At 39.3% G+C, this 19,243-nt stretch overlaps 2 protein-coding genes across 6 annotated transcripts in view; both read left to right on the top strand.

Annotated features, from left to right (window-relative positions):
- Nucleotides 1-4,997, top strand: part of LOC120371899 (connector enhancer of kinase suppressor of ras 2-like) — a 581,536-nt gene extending 576,539 nt beyond the window's left edge. For all 5 annotated transcript variants that reach the window (XM_039488337.1, XM_039488338.1, XM_039488339.1 and 2 more), the window contains 4 exons: nucleotides 1,447-1,547; nucleotides 2,971-3,475; nucleotides 3,844-4,043; nucleotides 4,534-4,997. In XM_039488337.1, coding sequence (XP_039344271.1) covers nucleotides 1,447-1,547; nucleotides 2,971-3,475; nucleotides 3,844-4,043; nucleotides 4,534-4,749 — 1,022 coding nt within the window. In that variant the 3' untranslated portion in view covers nucleotides 4,750-4,997. The remainder of the gene's footprint in view (nucleotides 1-1,446; nucleotides 1,548-2,970; nucleotides 3,476-3,843; nucleotides 4,044-4,533) is intronic.
- A 10,551-nt stretch (nucleotides 4,998-15,548) lies between these two features.
- On the top strand, nucleotides 15,549-16,487 carry LOC120371901 (olfactory receptor 1019-like). Its single transcript, XM_039488358.1, has one exon. The coding sequence runs from the start codon at nucleotides 15,549-15,551 to the stop codon at nucleotides 16,485-16,487; it is 939 nt and encodes a 312-aa protein (XP_039344292.1).
- Nucleotides 16,488-19,243: the final 2,756 nt, after the last annotated feature.

Raw genomic sequence — 19,243 nt, 5'->3', positions numbered from 1 at the left:
GAGCCTGGGCTTTGAGACCTGGCAAGGCAGGTGGGTCTCAGAGCCCAGGCTCCACCCCAGGCAAGAATGCCTACACTGCTATTTTTAGCCCTCTAGTTCAAGCCCCCAGAGCCCAAATCAGATGAACCAGGCTCTGTGACTCACTGCTATAGAGGATTTTTTGCAATGTAGATATGCCATAAGTGTCTAAGTACCAGATTTTCAAAGTTACTTAGGGGTTTGAAGATGCAGATTGGTAACTAGTGGGATTTCAAAAGTGCCTGAGTGGGTTTGGCACTTAACTCCCTGTGAAATCAATGGACTTAGATGCTTAACCTGCTCAGGCTCTTTTGAAAATCCCATTAGGCACCTATCCATGTCTTAAGGCAATGGTCACCAACCAGTACATTGTGATTGACTGGTTGATCCTGGAGCCTCTGACAGTCTATCACAATCTCTGGCTGCTAAAATTCCGGTGGTGCAGTGGGGCTAAGGCAGGTTTCCTGCCTGCCATGGCGCCGCGCTGCTTCCAGAAGTGGCCAGCACACCCCTGAGACTCTGGGGGCGGGACAGGGGTCTCCGTGCATCGCTCCTGCCTACAAGCACTTCCCCCACGGCTCCCATTGGCCAAGAATGGGGAACTGCGGCCAATGGGAGCTGCAGGGGTGGTGCCTGCAGAGACGGGCACCATGCGAAGACCCTGCCCCCCAGGGGCCACAGGGGTGTGATGGCTGCTTCTGGGAGCAGCGTTGGGCTGGGGCAGGTAGGGAGCCTGTAATAGCCCTGCTGTGCCACTGCCTGAGGTAAGTGCCACCCAGTGGGAGCCCACATTCCTCCCACACCCCAATCCCCAGCACTGAGCCCCCCTCCTGGAGCCAGTTCCCCATACCCCCTCCTGCACCCCAACATTCTGCCCCAGCCCAGGGCCCCCTCCTGCACCCAGACTCCCTCCCAGAGCCCACAGCCCATCCTGCACCTCAACACTCTGCCCTAGCCTGGAGCCTCCTCCTGCACCCAAACTCCCTCACAGAGCTTGCTTCCTTCACTCCCTCTTGCACCCCAACACCTGCCCCAGGCTCATCCCAGAGCCCCCTCCTACACTCCGAACCCCTCGCCCCCAGCCCAGAGCCCGCACCCCAGTCCCACCCCACCACAGCCCAGTGAAAGTGAGGGGGGAGAGCGAATGACAAAGGGAGGGAGGATGGAGTGAGCAGGGCGGGGCCTCAGAGAAGAGGCAGGGTACAGCCTGGGTTGCATTTAAATTCAAAAAGTGATCTTGTGCATAAAAAGATTGGAGACCACTGTCTTAAGGCATCTAAATATCTTAGAAAATCCAGCCCTTAGATACTTCAGAGTCTGGGACTTACACCTTGTTTAGATCAGAGAAAGTATCAATTATGCTTTGAAAATGTTGCCAATACTATCTTATGAGTAAATAGTTCAATGAAACGAACATTTTGTTACCAGATTACTGGAGTGAAAGTGACCAGGATGATATTGATGGCTCTTTAACCCTGAAACAGGAAGGCCCTTCAACACTATGTGACACCTACCATCGAACACCCTCAGTAAGTCATGAATAGTACATGCTGTATAAGGCCAAGAAATAAATGTCCATGCTTCTTTGATTAGTATTTTGCTTGTTTTGTAATGGTATCTAATTACATTATGAGCAGAACAGAGGTGGTTTTCAGCTGTAAACTCTGAGAATATTATCATTTCTAGTGGTTAAGAGGTGGAGTGAATGTTCTGAAAATAAGAAATGGGAGCACATAGGAAGAAGAGGCATCTGCCGTCTTACTCTGCTGTGTTTACCTAGTGTGGTCAAGCCATTTTTTTCTTTAAAAAAGAAAAATCCAATACAAAAGGAATACATAGATTTTTTTACTCCAGTATGAATAAAATGTCTTGTGCTTGGGTCATCTCTATTAACTGAGAGTTTATACTGTATCTACAGTGTTCCATGTTTACTGGAAATTAAGATTTTTAGATTATATGCATATAATAGTCATGATCTAGAGGAAACATACTTTATTTATAAGTAACATATCTTTAAAGACAAGTTTCTTTCAAAATATAGCATTTTGTAAAATACCCATTGTATCTGCAATATTTTTCTTACGTGTTTTAATGCAAAAAATAGCTGATGAAACTTGCGTACAGTATATGGGCAGGTTCTGATAGCTGATAAAAGCACTTCTGCTATACAATACATGAGTAGGCTGTGATATTTAATCTTTGTTTCTAAGTGCAGATAGGACTGTTCTCTATTTTTCTTTCAGATTTTTCTTCAGCGTGAATGACACGATCCTCACACAACCAGAACCAAAGAAAGAATGACTGAGGCAACAGCATCACATGGGTGAAGTTCAGACTGATTTTCACCCATGTGATGCTGTTTTATCAACCGGGATACAGGTTAAGCCCCTCCCTTTCTGTTTTTCCACTTTTTTGCCTTTCTCTCTTTTTTTAATTAAAATAGTACAAAGACCAAGCAGAATTTAATTAAAATAATTTGGATAAGCTCAGCAGTCCCCTAAAATTTAAGTTTTCTTGGATGCTGAAGTGTCTTTTTTTTTTTCTTCCCTGTTTGGCTGGAACATCTGCCCTCTGAAAAGAAAGGAAATCCAGTTATGGTTTCTTTCGGGGGCTTCCATGTCTTCCTCAAAACACACTGCTGGACTAGCTGTAAGCTGGTTAGGTCTTTGCAAAACCTATACCAGTGCTATCCTGTCCTTTCCAGCAGGAGTTGCTCTTGGGCAGAGAATGTGTCAAAACAAGAATAGGGAGTGGTTAAAATTATAGTGCTTACATAAAGTATTACACAGTTAGTTATGTCTTGCTCACTAAGAGTTTATAGTGTGATATACCAAACTATACAAATCAGATCATTTGGTTATTACTAACATATACTGAACTGTATCTGTTGTGGTTTGCCAATGTCTAGTCACAATTATGTCTTTATAATCAGATATTTTCATTCCTTCTTAGGTGAATTCTTCAAGTCCATTCCCTGAACCCAAACATGGTCGACACTTTTCAAGCGAATCTACCCACTCTTATTCTTCTGCGGAGGATTCCCGACAAGATGCCACAGGAAGTACACACTTGTCAGGATGCAGACCTCCCTATCGAGAGAGGCGCTCATGGCAGGACCTGATAGAGACCCCCTTAACCAGTTCTGGCCTCCATTTTCTTCAGACTGTTCCTCCTGACCCAGAATACATGAGTGGCCGACCTGGAATGTCACCAGAGAAGCGAAGACAGGCAACATTACCAGTCCAAAGACGTCACAATCATGAACGAGATGGACCTTTCCCTTTGGTGGAGTGGCAAAGAGGATATAGTTCTCATAACAGGCCCCAGAAGCAACGTAGTCAAAGCCTTCCACGAAACAGAGATGTCAGGGGCAAAGGGCATGTGAAGTCTTCAGGCATAACAGAAGAGACGCCTGAAGAGAAACTTATAAAAAAGCAAAATAGTTTCTGTGAAGAAGGTAAGATTTTGAAGGGACTGTGACACCAATACTCACCATTGACCTCAATGGGAGCTTTGCCATTGACCTCACTGATGAATGATCAGGCTTTATATGAGTATCTTTGTGGCAGAATTATAATTTCCAAGAAAATATGGAGATTGCATTAGTTACTACACCATAATTTTGGTTCAGAAAGTCTATGTATGTTCTGATTCCAACTTTATTGTTGACCAGAACAATTGATTTTATCAATTCTCCAATCAGGAAAGGATATCAGGTGGTTATTCTATAGGCAACTTTCAGAATTCTTGAGCTTTTCAGGATCTTTCATTACCCTCCCATCCAAAGTTGCCTGGATTGTTAAAAAAATAATATTTTTTTTCCAGAAAACATAAAGGAAATCAGGGAAAGTACAGATGGTCTGCAAGAGCTATACAAGTCTTTGGAACAAGCCAGCTTGTCAGCCTTTGGAGAGCAGCGTCCTTCTACCAAGCAGGAATTCCGGAAGTCTTTTGTAAAGAGGTGCAATGATCCAATTATCAATGAAAAACTTCATCACATCAGAGTTCTCAAGAGCACTTTAAAAGTAAGCTGTTACCGTTAATGTTTATGTTCAACATGAAATTGTAACAGTGTAGCTTCTTAAAATTTTCAGAGTATGGACTTTTATTTTAGAGAGAGAATTAGGTCACAAGGAAACGTTGGCAGTACTGAGAGAAACAGAAGGTAGGGGACAGTTGCCAACCTCACAACCATTGCCAGTATTTGGCACTCTTGTTACCTGTGTCATGGAGGATGCCAAGAACTGAATTGTCAAGAAGACCTAATTTACTACACTTTTACAATTAGAGATGGTCACTGAAAGCCACTGTGGAATCATGCCAACGGATATAGGGAAGATTGCATTGCACTGTGTGAGCTGTAACAGTTCTGTGTGTAGATAAAGGACCTTAGTGTGCATCGCAGTTGCTCTAGCACCTTTTCGTTAGCACTCAAGGACAAATAAAAGGCCAAGTATAACATGTCATTTAAACTGTATTTCTGAAATGTGCTGTGGTTTTTTTGGCATTTAACAGGCAAAGGAAGGGGACATGGTAACTATCAACAATCTTCTGGATGATCCCAACTTGACATCAAAGAAGTTCAAAGAGTGGAAGCTAAAGAACTATGAATTTTTCCTGGACATTTGTGAGTACAGCGCTGCTCTGAGACCTCAAAATGGAGCCGCTGAACTTGTAACCCCTGCACCACTGCTGACACACACACATTCATTCATTGAAACACATGTCTGACAGGACTAGCACCATGAACACTTGCTGGGTGCCATGAGAAATCCAATATGGCAAACTCTGTAATATTTGTAAATGTACTCAGCAGTATTGTAAATAACTTGGATAAGAGAATAGTGCCACAGGATGCCTACTACATTGCATGATACGTATTATTCTGTTCTGAATTATTTTGTTTGCTATTATCAACCAACATGCTTATCAAGTTCTGCATTAGAAAGAAACAGTGCAGAAGTGTAATGGAAAATATATACCAGTATATTTATTTAAGGACTATACTAAAGCTAAGCTTATAGTAATGAGTTCTTACAACCATTTTATATATTTAGATATATATATATATATAAAATATGTAAACATATCTACGTATATAAAAGGTAACATGGTAGTTTATATTTTTTAAAATACCCTAAAATTCACCTTTTCACAAGTTTTTCTTGAAGGAAATATATATAAAAAAATACACTGGCCACTCTTAGGGGTGCACATTTTTTTCCAACCTTTCCAAGCAGTGGTAGCTACCATCTTTATGAAATTACAGAAGACCAGAGTAATAAAGTAAACTTAACCACTTTTGTGTGCCTTACAATGTATAGTGTATATATCCAGTAAATAGACTCTCCTTTGGCCCTATGGGTATACTGTACATGCCACTTTGATGTTGTGATTATTTTTAAAAGAATGAGCTTGCCTTTAAAAGGAGTGGCCATAGGCATGCAAGTGTGGCACAGAAGAGGTTAAGATACAAGTAAAAGAAAGCTGGTTGTTCACCGATGCCGTCACTTGAACTGACTTTTCTATCTACTTTGAAGTGTTTCATGGTAAAAGAAAAACATCTGCTTCTGAAGATGGTAGCTATGGCAGTTTTCATAATCACACCACTGTGAATTTAGTGCCACAAACCTGTGAGTCATAATTATTAAAATATTGTTATCTGAGGCTTCAAGACTGAGAATTAAGTAAAAGATTCTTGAACTGATCAATTGTTTGTATATCAGACTGTCATAAAGCTGGGTAAAGAATTCATATTGTTCAAAATTATTCACCATATAATTTTTTATCTGTAGATACTTCATGAACAAGTTAATTGCAAGTATTCAATTCAGTATTTGAAATTCAATCTGTATTAGTTAGTTTTAAATGGATGAATAAAATCACATGGTTTCTTTCTGTTCCCTTCTTAGAAACTTGAAGAATCAGGTTTTTGGAGTGAATACTTGCATTTATGAAAACAAAATCTGCTTTCCATAAATATTCTTGAAGATGCACTTAAAACTCAAGTTTCTGCAAACGTTCCTGCTTGTGAACTTATTTATTAGAATAGTCTCAGAAAGCAAACAGAACAATCAAAGCAATTTCATATATAAATTCAAATAAATATTTGCAGAAAAATGTTTTTGCAGTATGTGCCTAGTTCTAGTTTCACAGAAGAAATCAAATTGTAAAGTTCAAATTATTTGTTGTGATATGAAATGGAAAAAAAAATGGCTCAAGGAGATAAATTTACTTACTTTATAGAGACCAGAATTTAGTGAGAAAGCATCCTTTTGTTTAGTTCATTTACGATACGGTACCTGAAAACAAGGAATACTACTTACTTATTTTTCTGTTATCACTATTACACCACCATTTATTTGAACCATAATGGACACAGTGGTAAAAAAATTCACCCTGAAATAATTCCAAGATATAGTTATATTATTAGTAGAAGAGTATTACTGACCTTTATATTGGGTTCTCTGCATCACACCAGCTCTTGAATCATGAAATCATTGCAGTACAATTATAATTACATTTGGATAGAACATACATTTAGGTCCCTAATTCGACAAAGCAATTAAGTCCATGCTAGGTCCCATTCAGGTCAATGGGTCCGTAAGCATGGGCTTAAAAGGGTATGATCCTGCTGCTGTTTAAGTTAATGGCAAAATTCCCATTGACTTCAGAGGAGCAGGATTAAACCCTAAGTGCTCTGCTGAATAGTGATGGATTTAAGCATGCACTTAAAGTTAAGCCTGTGCCTAAGTGCTTTGCTGAACTGGAGCAATAATGAAGGTGCAGGGAATAGACCGAGAAAAACTTGCCATCACACATTCACCAAAATCAGAGTTGTGATATTCATGCAAACAGTAAACACAAATCTGAATGTATTTACTATGTGAACATTTTAATTAGTGCACCACTGAATAGAAAGAGCATGAGAAGAGGTATCTTTCTAACTTTTGTTCATATCAGATCTATAAATATTATAGATAGATATAGATATCTCACTATTTTTTTATTGCTGTCCTCCATATGATGTGGAAGGAGTATTATGTATTGAAATAAGCAATGGTGTAAGGTGGAAAAGCCACTTTGAAATTGTACTGCATACTGTATATGCACTAACAAGAAGCTATTGGTCACAGAATACTAATGAAATGGATTGTGCTTTTGGTGGTCTTACTGAGATTTAAACATCTGCATTTTGGTTCAAACCCAAACCACAGTCTGTGCTTTTGTACTAAGATTTTAAAACAATATTCAAGAGGGATTCCATTGTATTGTAACCCAAAGATCAAAAAATGCCACTTGACTGGAGGATATGTTAAATGAAGTCTTTGGTAAACATTAAAAAGTGAACTTACACTCTTCTTCTCAAATATTAATTGGATAGAGATAAAATAGAAAAAATAATATTTTTTCTTAGTGGATATGTGCCTCCAAAAATAAACAAAAATGATAGTTAAGACACTGGATCGCAACCTTCATTTCTCAGAGGGTTTAATATAATTAAAAGAAAAATAATCAAAGGTATTTCTGAAAGATAATGAGTGGCTGAGATTAGACTAGGCCATAAAACTAATCCCTCCCATGGCTAAGAGATCACAACTTCTTTTGATCATATTTTCTTAAAGCTTTCCTCGGCATGAGTCTATGCGTTTTGAAGTTCTAAGTGATATGAGTCTATATTTTACTCTTGGAGAGTCATCCCCATCAAAGAAGCTAAAATGTGTTTTGGTTATTCAGGATTTTAAAAAGTGAGCTAATAAGGAAAATGAACTATTTTTCCTTTTAGTATACTCTGGAGAGGTTTCTCATGGCTGGGGTTGAGACAAACTGGGAGATAGGTTTGGAGCAATGCTTAGCCCCTAGAACAAGGAAAAAATATTTCTAAGTTTAAAACAGCATTTTTATTCTTTTAGCTTTTACAAATATCACTAACATGTCAATAAAGACAAAGAATTTTGACACATTTACTTACATGCATACAAAATTCTGTACAATAAATAAGAATCAGTTAAAGCTGATTTGCTAAGAAAATATCAACCAATGTATGCCCCTCAATTTCTGTTTAATATTAGGAGAAGAAGAGTTTAACTTTCTAAACCAAACAAGACAAGACTTTCTGTATTTAGGTTTAAAAAAAAACACTTGAGAATAAAGATGTGGAGTTATTTAAGTTAAAATAAGAAATTGTTTTTAAAATGTGAATTATACATCCTACATTTTAAAAATAGCCTCCATCTTTTCCACTGGATAAAATAAATTATTAGGCTGGTTAATACAGACATTTTGTTTGACGTATGAGGTCAGATATTTGGCTCTGCTTCTGCCTATTTTGCCTTCTCAGGCTGTGCAAGAAAGTCAAAAAGCTGCCCTAAAAGAGGCTGTTAGAAAGTTATGTTGGCATAGAAGAATCTCAGAAGAAAAGAATATAGACAGATCTACTCCACCAGTTTTTGCTCCCAGTGTAAAAGGTGTCATAAGGGTAGGGCTAGGGAACACAGCATTCCAGTGAACCTTGTGGCATAATGGCACTGAGGCTGTTCAAATTTGTGCTCATAGTTGGCTCAGCTCCTAGCCAGCCCCAAGGTTCAGGGAAGACAAAAGATGCCTTAGAGCCATCTGCCTCCCCATTGCTTCAGCTGTGCAGCTCTGCTCCAGTGCAATGAGGTTTGGAGTCCATAGTGACTCTTGGATAAATAAATACTGTGGAAGCTGGATTTATTTATTTATCTATAGATACTGTTGTAGATATTATATATTATACAAATTGTGCATAAACCTGCATTAGCACAAATTGTTTAGGGGTTTATGACCTTTAAGCCAATTGGAATGCAAGTTGTGATCCAAAGATTTTATTTATAAACAGTGGGCCTGATCGCGTTTCACTGAAATCAGTGGCAAAATTTCCTGATCCAAATTTGCCCTAATACCCCATAGAGTCTTGCTGAAATCAATATGGTTGCATATGAATAAGGGCAGGATTGGCTCTCTCTTGACTTCAGTGGTGGCGCAAAATCAAGCCCAGAATCAATATATAATATTTATTATTTCAACAGAATTCCTGCCTGAATACTCAGATAAATCCTGCATTCTTATCTTCAACCACATAAACAATATGTTTGGATGTATTTTATTTATTCAAATGTTTTCAAAGTTATCCAAACACTTTGAGCCTTTATTCAGACTTTCTGCCAGTAATATTTTTAACCAAAGATGTCACTCAATCAGCATGGCTTTCCTGCAACTCCACAAACTTCAGTATGTCTTTTTGTTGCTAGATGCTCTTTTTGTAACTGATCGTATGCTTTTCAACAGCCACCCTCTTTTTTTTAATTATTGCTATTCTTCCATTTCCTCTAATATCATCCCGATATCTATCTATCTCAGTAGCACTTCCTGAAGGGTTTGAGACATTTTTTATTTTGTCATATTATGAAAAGAAAATGTCCCTGAACTCATTCTGTTTAATAAAAAGAAATAATCAAAGGAAAAGCGAAGCTCTAACAAGTTGCAACATCAGTATTCTTTAATCATGGAGCAGAGATGTTGAGTCAGAGTCTATCTCTTAGCCCAGTTCCTACATGCAAAAGCAAATACAGGCCATAGCTGTCACACAAAGGGTGGAGACAACAGTGTAGAGCTGTCATCATAGGTAGCAGAGGCATTATCTCCATAGTGCAATGAAGATTCTGGGCTGTGACACAGCTGCTAGACAAGCTGTCAGGAGGCTGCTGTAAATTAGAGTAGCTCTTGGCAGCTCTAATTTGCTTTGGGGACCTTAGATGAAAACTTAACTTCACTTCTCTTTAATTATAGTTTTCAAGGTCAACGTATGCATGCTGTATGTGTCAAAATATTGCAGTTTGGGGAAGGGTACCATTTGGAAGGTTTTACTAAGGAAGGTTTCAGAGTAGCAGCTGTGTTAGTCTGTATCTGCAAAAAGAACAGGAGTACTTGTAGCACCTTCTGTTCTTTTTACTAAGGAAGTTCTCCAGTTATTCTACAGAAATCTTGAGTCTTGACCAACCTCTTACTGAAGTTGATGGGTGTCTTACTACTGACTTTAAGGGGATTTAGATTGGACTGTTGAAAGGGTAGAGACTGGGAATGTTATCAGTGGTGACGAAAGTGTTGACATCAAAATTAAGATTCTGGCAGAAATTCCATATCGTGCCTAAAGTACAGTACATCTCTGAGGAACATTATGAAATTCCAAGGGCCATTAAATTAAATCTGCTTTTGTACTTCTTCAGTGACACAAAGCACACTTAAGGCCATCTGATCTGGGTCTCTGAGTACTATCTCAACATGCAATCTCCTGCAATCCTCCAGTAGCACGAGGCCACCATGCTGTGTAAAGCCCTTTCACTCACTAACACAGTGCATGTGCCTATGAGAAAGGGAACATAGCTGGGGCTTCCTTATATCCTGGCAAACCCTGGCAGTCAGCCCCTTGGAGCTGTTGGAAGTCATTGTGAGACAGAGTTGTCTGAATGCCTAAGGTTTGGCCAACATTTAATAGCCTTTGGGTCAGGGAGTCACAAAGGTGACTTAAAGCAATTTTTGCTCCCTTTAAACACACTGGACTTGTGCCAAGTGCCACTCAGCTGCTCCAGAGAATCTGAGCCCAAAGGCTTAACTATCCCATGACACAAGTGTCCCAGAAAGACCTGTGAGACTTGAGACTGTATGAGGTCAATTGACCAATGGTATATGAAGTATAATTTAATTTACAGACTAAATGCCAATTTACTGATGCGGGTAAATCAGAAAACTGGGCTACTACCATGAACCCAATCCTGAAAAGGGTCAGCAAGGATATCAGGGCTCTGCCTGCATGGATTGTTCTGCAGGATTGGGGACCTGTGCCTCTAAAATGTCCGCCACAGCACACCACAATTCAAACTGTGCAAATGTTAGTGTAATATCTACAAGGGAGAACTTCCTAAAGTGGCATTTAATTGGCTTACGTTTCAAAATACGGAAACTAGGCATTTGTAAGGAAGACATAAGGGGTATGTCTACACTGTAATAAAACACCTGTGGCTGGCCCATGTCAGCTAACTTGGGCTTGCAGGGCTCAGGCTACAGGGTTATAAAATTGCAGAGTAGACCTTTGGGCTCGAGCTGGAGCCCGGACTCTGGGACCCCACAAGAGGGGAATGCAAAAAACTGGATAACAATGGTGATAGCAATATTAACTCAGCTAGGGATAACGTGGGCAAGGTGCTGAGCACTCTGGCCCATATCTATTAAAACATTGAAGAAGGTGCTTAACTTTTAGCACATGCAAAGTCCCACTGGAGTCAGTGGAACTAAGCACTTGCTTAAAGTTTAGCCTGTGGTTAATTGCTGTGCTGGGGCCTTAGATTTTTGTGGACTGTTACTTTTATGTGAGGAGAGGTATTATAGCTCCTTTTTGACCCATCAGATCTTATTAAACTGCCTGCTTTTACTTCTTCATCTATCAGATTTTTCTCGTTAAACCTCAGCTGTGAAGAAGCTTTCATAGGTGTCCTAGATTTCGCTCTGCTTTTGTCTTTTATCTCCTTTTCCACCCAAATAAATTTACATACTGTAGCTTGGAGCCTGCAAAGATGTTGTCTTAACACATAGTATCTAAATCTAATCTCAGCCATGTTATCCATTAGTGAATGGAAAATTGTTTTATATTTCGTATTATTTAAGTAACAGTGTAATATTTTTATGGTTGATTTTTAAAAGATTTTATTTCCTTAGCTTCTTATAAGCAGAACCAGTATTTTAATTATGATCAGCTCTATTTATTAATGTATAGGCATCTGATTCTCTAATCTTAATATAACTAATAGAATTAAGGAGCATTTTTTTAAAGAAAACTTATTTTCTACATGTTACAGTTTATGCCATACTTCCATATTTGGAAGGAAGATTAAAATTAATATTGTTTAACCTTTGTCTGATTTTGAGATGGCTGATATACTATTGCAATCTGGTGTTAATGAAAATGTTACACACCTCATTAAAAAAAATACTGACTGTATATTCACTGCATTCAGAAAATTTTTATAGTCATTCTTAATACAGGCCAGTGCTGGAATAAACAAATTGAACTGTCTATTTTTATTAAAATATGTACGCATACTGCATGCATTAAATGTGACAGTTGAGCACTGTACAGTGTGCATTACAGCCACTCTATATGCAGTACTTGATGTAAGTGGTGTTGTTATACGAGAGATAAAATAGGTAGAGAACTATGTTACTTGACTGGAAATGCCCAATAAACTTCTGTCCCCAAACTTCTAGAGTATTATACAGTCTGAGGCATTTGTGGGGTCTCAATACAGCTGTTTTTACTTATTGTAAATGCATCTGGCAGACTGTTGCAAATAACTTACATTTCCATATTATCTTGATTCTCTCTTGCATTTTGTCACTAGCAACTACAAAACACGTCTTAACCAACAAATTCTGTTCACTGGTCAAAGTAACAGTGAGACCTGTTATAAATGCTAAATTAGGCTTAGTATCCAGTAAGGACTTCTGTTTTACCAAGAAACTGAAGCAATTGAGTCTAAGAAGCTAGGAAGAGAAAAAGATAGACAATAAGAGGAAAGCACTAGTATTAAGGGTCCTTTTGCACTTGACACTGACGCTGTATTAATTAAAAAGAAAATATCCTCGTAACACCATAAATTGCTGGGTCATAGGTGACATCTGTCTAGTTTACTAAAGTAGATATTAAGACTTGTACAAATAGAGAGCCTATTTTAGATAATGCTTAAATGTATGACACCCTTGTACTATGGCTTGCACTTTACTTGCATATAAACTGTGAAGTAGGCTGTAGTAATAATGTCTTTGTATATTCAGGGGTTGAAATACCAAATCACTAGAGTATTACACTGCTGGTGTTCAACCTGTACTGTTAATCAAATCTGAACACGCTCACAAACTGTATTTTGAAAATCCTGCTAACCTAGATCATTAGCAAATAATGCTATGGAGTCTCCATGGTCTTTCTTTTGTAAATATGAACATTCTTACTATTTCTGTAGCAATAGGAGGTTATAAACCAAACTTTCACTAGGACTGTTTTCAAGAACAAAAAATTCTATAGCGCCTTGTATAAAAATCATGGAGACTCCATGATTTGTGGGCATTTTTGTTTACAGACAATATGTATATATGTATTAGAGGCAGAACTGTTATTTATCACAAAGCTATGTTGTGGTTATTTCTAAAAGAAAATGTATGTTTTCGGTCATAAAGAGAAAAAAGGTATTTTAGTAGGAGCCATCCTGAAAAGAAGTTTGAAGATTCAAAGCTTCACATACCAGTATGTCCACATTACAGGTGTTTCAGCCCCACCTGCTGTATGTTTTCCTAATTAGCTGTGGAATAAAACTGAGAGGTGATGACAAAATATCTATCTGAGCCAGGGAAGAATCCTGGATTGTATTCCAGTTTATACATGGCTGGGTATTTTCAGACTGCAATATAATAATTACCATCATATTTATATCTGAAGGTCCCTTTTATGAGTAGACACCATTTAGATTCTGTAGTAAATAAAGTCCTTCAGCTCACTGATGCTACAGAGATAGAAAATGAATTACTTTGGACTCATACAGGTAAAAATAAATTTCAACCCCTGGATAATACAGTACTTCTTCAGTTTCCCAACAGTATACTTAATTTTATACTTGTCCTATGTTGGGAGGTGATCCACTAATTTATAGCCTATGAATGTTAGTTTATTTTTATTTTCTCTTTTCAGATTAGTTCTGTGTGAATTATTGTAATTGGCTGCATTTTTTCTATCACAGGTTATCTTTTTGTGTGTCTACAATGAGAATTTATGAATGGAAAATTTCACTGTGTGTTGCTCACTGGGCATATACCTCATGGTACATTGCACAGACATGTAAGTTGTAAGTTGCACTGCAACATTAAAAAAGGAACATATTGCTCTTTTTTCAAAGATATTAACTTATTTAAAAGATATAGTCTGTACATTATGAAAAGGACATTTATTCCTCCTAAATTCAAAAGTAGCTTTTGTTTTGGGGGAAATAAGTTGTAAACTTCAGTTGTAAATTTGGACTTCAATAAACTGAATTCTCTGCACTTAATTTTGTGCTTTTCTCTTCTTTTGTCTTTGTGTCCTATAATGTAATTTAAATAGATTACTCAACCTAGGGCTCAGTCCCGCAAGGATTTGTGCAGGCATAAGGATTCAAGTATAGCACTGAGCCTCATTTTGTTAGCTATTATCTGAAACTTTGTGTGGTTACTATTAGGCACCCTGAGGTGGCTGTTTAAACAAGCTTTTTGGCCAAAGCAATTCTCATTTAATCAGCTTTTCCATTCCTTTCAAGTGAGAGATACTACCCACTTACTTAAATTGTAAGCATCAGCATTTGCACCAGCACTCAAGAAGTTCAGAAAAAAAAGACATCACATGGTTTTATTGCATGCTCCAGAACAGAAAGGAAGAAATTTGTATATATGAAAAATAAACCTTAATGTTTACTTTGGTGTTATCTAAGGGCCTGATCCTGCAAACAGTTAAGCACAAGAGTAGTTCACTAAATACAATAGAACTATTCTGGTGAGTAAAGTTACCCGTGATTGTCAGTTGTTCACAGGATCAAACCCTACAACTGTTAAAGGAGAAAGAGAGAAGAATTTTTTTAAGTATGAGTGATGGTGGGAAGAGATCATAAAAGCATTTTAGGTCTGCCACCTTAAAGGTCATTCGGGAATACTAAAGCATATTTTCAATTTTACACAAAATTGCATCTCACATTAATCAGTTTCCAGTTAACTTTGATATTGATTAGCAGGACACCAGATTCCTCTCATAAACAAGGTGAGTTAGCACATTATTAATTATTTAGTGTTATTTTCTATTTGTATTGCAGTAGCAGGTAGATACCCTAGTCAAGACTGGAGTCACATTTGGCTTTGCCCTGTTCAGAAAGACAGATTCCCTAGAGGCTCTGCATGGAACACTGGGTAGCCTCAGCATGCTGAATAAAGGTCTTTTTCCTGCAACTCCCTGCCTACCCCTGCTAATGAAACAGTTAGCCTTGCTCCATAATAGAAAGTGCATAAGCACCCATGCCACATACTTTCACACACCATATATCAAATAGTACTTTGCCATGCAAAAAGTCCCATTGCCCAGTGGTAGCACCAACTGATGTGAGTAACTGTATCAGAATCTGGACCTAGAAATGGTATTGTGCAGATGGGTCGGTTGTTAGCAGCAGAAGTTATACCTCTGGCTAGAAGAGCACGAGCCACCATTCCCAGAGCTATAAAAAACAGCTTGAAGCCACTAGTGGACTCATAATACTCCACGTAGTTCAGCCAGTAGAGGGAAACCGAGATCTTCATGGTGTGTGTGAGGCTTATGGAATCCTTAGATATATTCACTGTCAAGAGTTTATGCTTTGTTGAAACTGTCAATCAGCCCTCATTTGTCTCCTCTTTCAGTGTAATCATCACTTTCTCACCTGCAGAGGAGAGTGCATCTGGGATAAATGGCAGAAAGGAATCACACTGCAGTGACTGAGTTCATCTTGTTAGGATTCACAGAAAACCCGAAGCTGCAGGTTATCCTCCTTGTGATGTTTCTGTTGATCTACCTGCTGACCCTAGTGGGGAACCTCACCTTGGTCACCTTAATTGGGACTGACTCCCAGCTTCACACCCCTATGTACTTTTTCATCAGCTACCTGGCCCTCTTAGATGTCGGATACGCCACCATTATCACTTCCAGTACACTGATTACTTTAGTAACAGCGAGAAAAGTCATTTTGTTCGCTGGGTGTGCTCTGCAATTCTTCTTCTTATGCGTCGCGTTGTCCTGTGTATGCTATCTCTTGGGTGTCATGCCGTACGATCGCTTCATGGCCATCTGCAACCCATTGCTCTACACTGTCATCATGTCCAAGCAGTTTTGTGTGCTGCTGGTGCTAGTGTCGTACTTCATGAGCTGCATAAATGCAGTTGTTCAAACTATATTTATATTTCGTTTGTCCTTCTGCAACTCAAATGTCATCAACCATTTCTTCTGTGATGTGCCCCCTGTCCTGAAGCTGTCTTGCTCTGACACTCGCATCACAGATGTTGTTCATTTCACCTGTACTGTTGTGGTGATAACATCTACTCCCCTGATCATCCTCGTCTCTTACATATACATTGTGGTCGCTATTCTAAAGATCAACTCCATAAATGGCAGGCACAAAGCCTTCTCCACCTGCTTCTCCCACCTAACAGCCGTCACCATCCTCTATGGAGCAGGCTCTTTCATTTATTTAAGGCCCAGTTCAAAGTACCTCATGGACTATGATGAAATCATTTCTTTGCTTTATACCTTTGTGATCCCCATGTTGAGCCCCCTGATCTACAGCCTGAGGAACAAGGAGGTTAAACAGGCCTTTCAAAGGATGCTAAACAGGAAGATTTATTCTCAGTGAATTTAAATGTTAGGAATGGGTAGGGGTGTGGAACGGTTTGTATAGTGGGGGTGTTGAGAGCCATTGAACCAAACTGTAAACCCTGTATATGATGGAAACTACTTCAAGCCAGGGGATGGAGGGGGGGTGGCAGCACCTCCAGCACCCCCAGTTCCAGCACCTATGGAAATGGGTTTTTAACAGTAAACAGGAGCAAAAGGGGGGAGTGAGTTCTCTACATCATTATCTTGGTTTCTGTGGATAACCAATCTTGTGCATCTTGCACCAAAAAGAACTAAGGGGCAGGTTTCCAAGGAGATCTGTATCAAACAGCTATGAGTTTGCCTCTTATCAAGTAGCCAGATTCTCACCGGGATCCCAATAGGATCAAGTAGCCAGATTCTCAGAGCTGCTCAGCATCCAGTTTGGAGCCATTTTATGCTAAGGCTGCATTGCCAGCCTCAAGTGAAGGGTAGGCTGGTCCAGTGGTTCAGGCACTGGCTGAGGACATGGAAAACCTGGCTTCAATTTCTTGGTCCACAGTGGATGTCCTGTGTGACCTCAAGCAAGTCACTTAGCCGCTCTGTGCCTCAGTTCCCCACCTGTACAATGGAGATGGTGGCACTGCCCTGCTTCCGAGGGGTTTTGTGAGGGTAGATACTTTAAAGGAAAAAAAAAGACAGTGAAGTGCTGTAAGAGCTACTAATGTAAGAAATAGGCATCAGTATTATTATTTATTTGTTTTAGACACATGGGTTGGGCCCTCTAATAATGAGAGTGTCTGAAAAATACTTTATATTTTATAATAACAATTGTGTGTGTGCATGTGTTTATTATTTGCCGTCTAGGTTTTGAATATTTGAGTCATTCAAATCACTGAATATTTGTATGAACTCCGGTCATGTTTACAAGCTTTCATTACCGGGTCTTACCTGGAGTAAAGGGCATGCCTCATTGAGCCACTTTTGGGCATTTAAGCACTGCCTTATACAATGATAGCCCACTCATTTTGTACAACCTTCTACTTACTCACCAACGGTCCTTTCTGTTTCATGGAGGTCCACATATAATTTACCTGGTTGCCTGGTCGTCTATACTAAAAGCTTTGTATGGGTTTGTTCCTCTCATGTATCTAAGAGGCAGCTAACAAAAATACACACAAACAAAGCATTGTCATTAGAAGTCAATGACTTCAACCAAGTTATGCCTGCTGAGAATTTGGTCCTGTATATACATCTGTGACAGACATGACAAACCCAGGCATGGTGTTCAGACCATTGCATCAACTTTATCAACGTTATCTGTATGTTGGTGAGCAAAAACTCAGGAAACATGACAACATTATTGACTGTCATTTTAAGATGTGCCCAGAGAATATTCATAGACCTGTGTATCAATAAGTGTTATGTGTATTTGTATGTTCTGGTTTCACTGGGTGGGTTTCCCGTGGCCTCTGGGGGATGAGTAATGCAAAACCTAGCCTTTGAAGCTTTGACCTTTGGGGTAAGTGGCAGTGATTGGTTTTACCTGTTTCAGGAGGCCTCAAAAACAGAGAAAGCCTTTTGGGTATAAAGGCTGAATTTAAACTAACTGAGGGGCCCTTGTTTTGATCCAGCAAACTGGCATGAGCCATTAATTAAGGGGGCAAAACCTACCTGAAGGGATTTTAAGACTGTAACCTGCCAGGTCTCCATGTGGAAGGTGGTTGGCACTTGGGAAGCCAAATGTGCCTTTTTTAGACCCTTTGATTGTTTTATGATATGTTTTCTCTGTAAGGCTTCAACAGAGCAGGGACTGCTTACCCAGCTGAAGAGTCTCTCCTGGCTGGATCCTCTGGAGAGGTAGAAGAAACATCTTTGTTTTGCTTTGCTTTTCACTACTGCCCAGAATGTTCACCCTGACCCTTGCAGGCATTCAGGGGGTTAGGAACTCAGCTCCCTTCACAGAGACTCTACCTGTTGCTATGTGTGGAACAGCGGGGTAAGCCCAGTCTGTTTTCTGGGCCGCACGAGTATTTTGTTTGCCTGTTTTCCATCTTGGACTACTGTCAGGTCTTGGAGGGAAATCACACCTCACCTCCAAATCAGTGCTACAGCAACAGGTGGAGGGAATGTGGGGTCTGAGGTGTGTGTGTGTGTATATATAACAGTGCATTGAAGAGTAGAGTGGGAAATGTACACATCTAGGAACAAAAATCTAGGCTTACCAAATGGGGGACTCTATCCTGGGAAGCAGTGACTCTGAAAATGATTTGGGGGTCATGGTGGATAAACAGCTGAACATGAGCTCCAAGTGTGATGCTGCGGCCAAAACAGTTAATCTGATCATGGGATGCATGAAAAGGGGAATCTTGAATAGGAATAGAGAGGTTATTTTACCTCTATATGTGACACTGGTGTGACCACTGCTGTGAAACTGTATCCAGTTCTGGTGGCCACAATGAAAGACAGATGTTGATAAATTGGAGATGGTTCAGAAAAGAACCACCAGAATGACTAAAGGATTAGAAAACGTGGTGTACAGTGGCAGATTCAAAAAGCTCAATCTATTTAGCTTGACAAAGCGAAGGTTGAGGGTGGCTTGATCACAGTTTATACAGCCAACATGGGGAACAAATATTTAATAATGGGCTATTCAATGTAGCAGACAAAGGTTTAACACAATCCAATGGCTGCAAGTTGAAGCTAAACAAATTTGGACTGGCAATAAGGTGTAAAGTTTTAATGATGAGAGTAATTATCCATGGTAACAATTTACCAAGGGACGTGGTGGATTCT

The sequence above is a fragment of the Mauremys reevesii genome, linkage group 9 (assembly GCF_016161935.1).
Source record: "Mauremys reevesii isolate NIE-2019 linkage group 9, ASM1616193v1, whole genome shotgun sequence".
In the NCBI taxonomy this organism is placed as follows: domain Eukaryota; kingdom Metazoa; phylum Chordata; order Testudines; family Geoemydidae; genus Mauremys; species Mauremys reevesii.
The sequence above is the reverse complement of the archived record's forward strand: the minus strand, read 5'-3'. Positions and strand labels throughout refer to the sequence as shown.

Coding starts and splice junctions, on each gene's coding strand:
- LOC120371901 (XM_039488358.1), top strand. CDS start 15,549: ATGGCAGAAAGGAATCACACTGCAGTGACTGAGTTCATCTTGTTAGGA.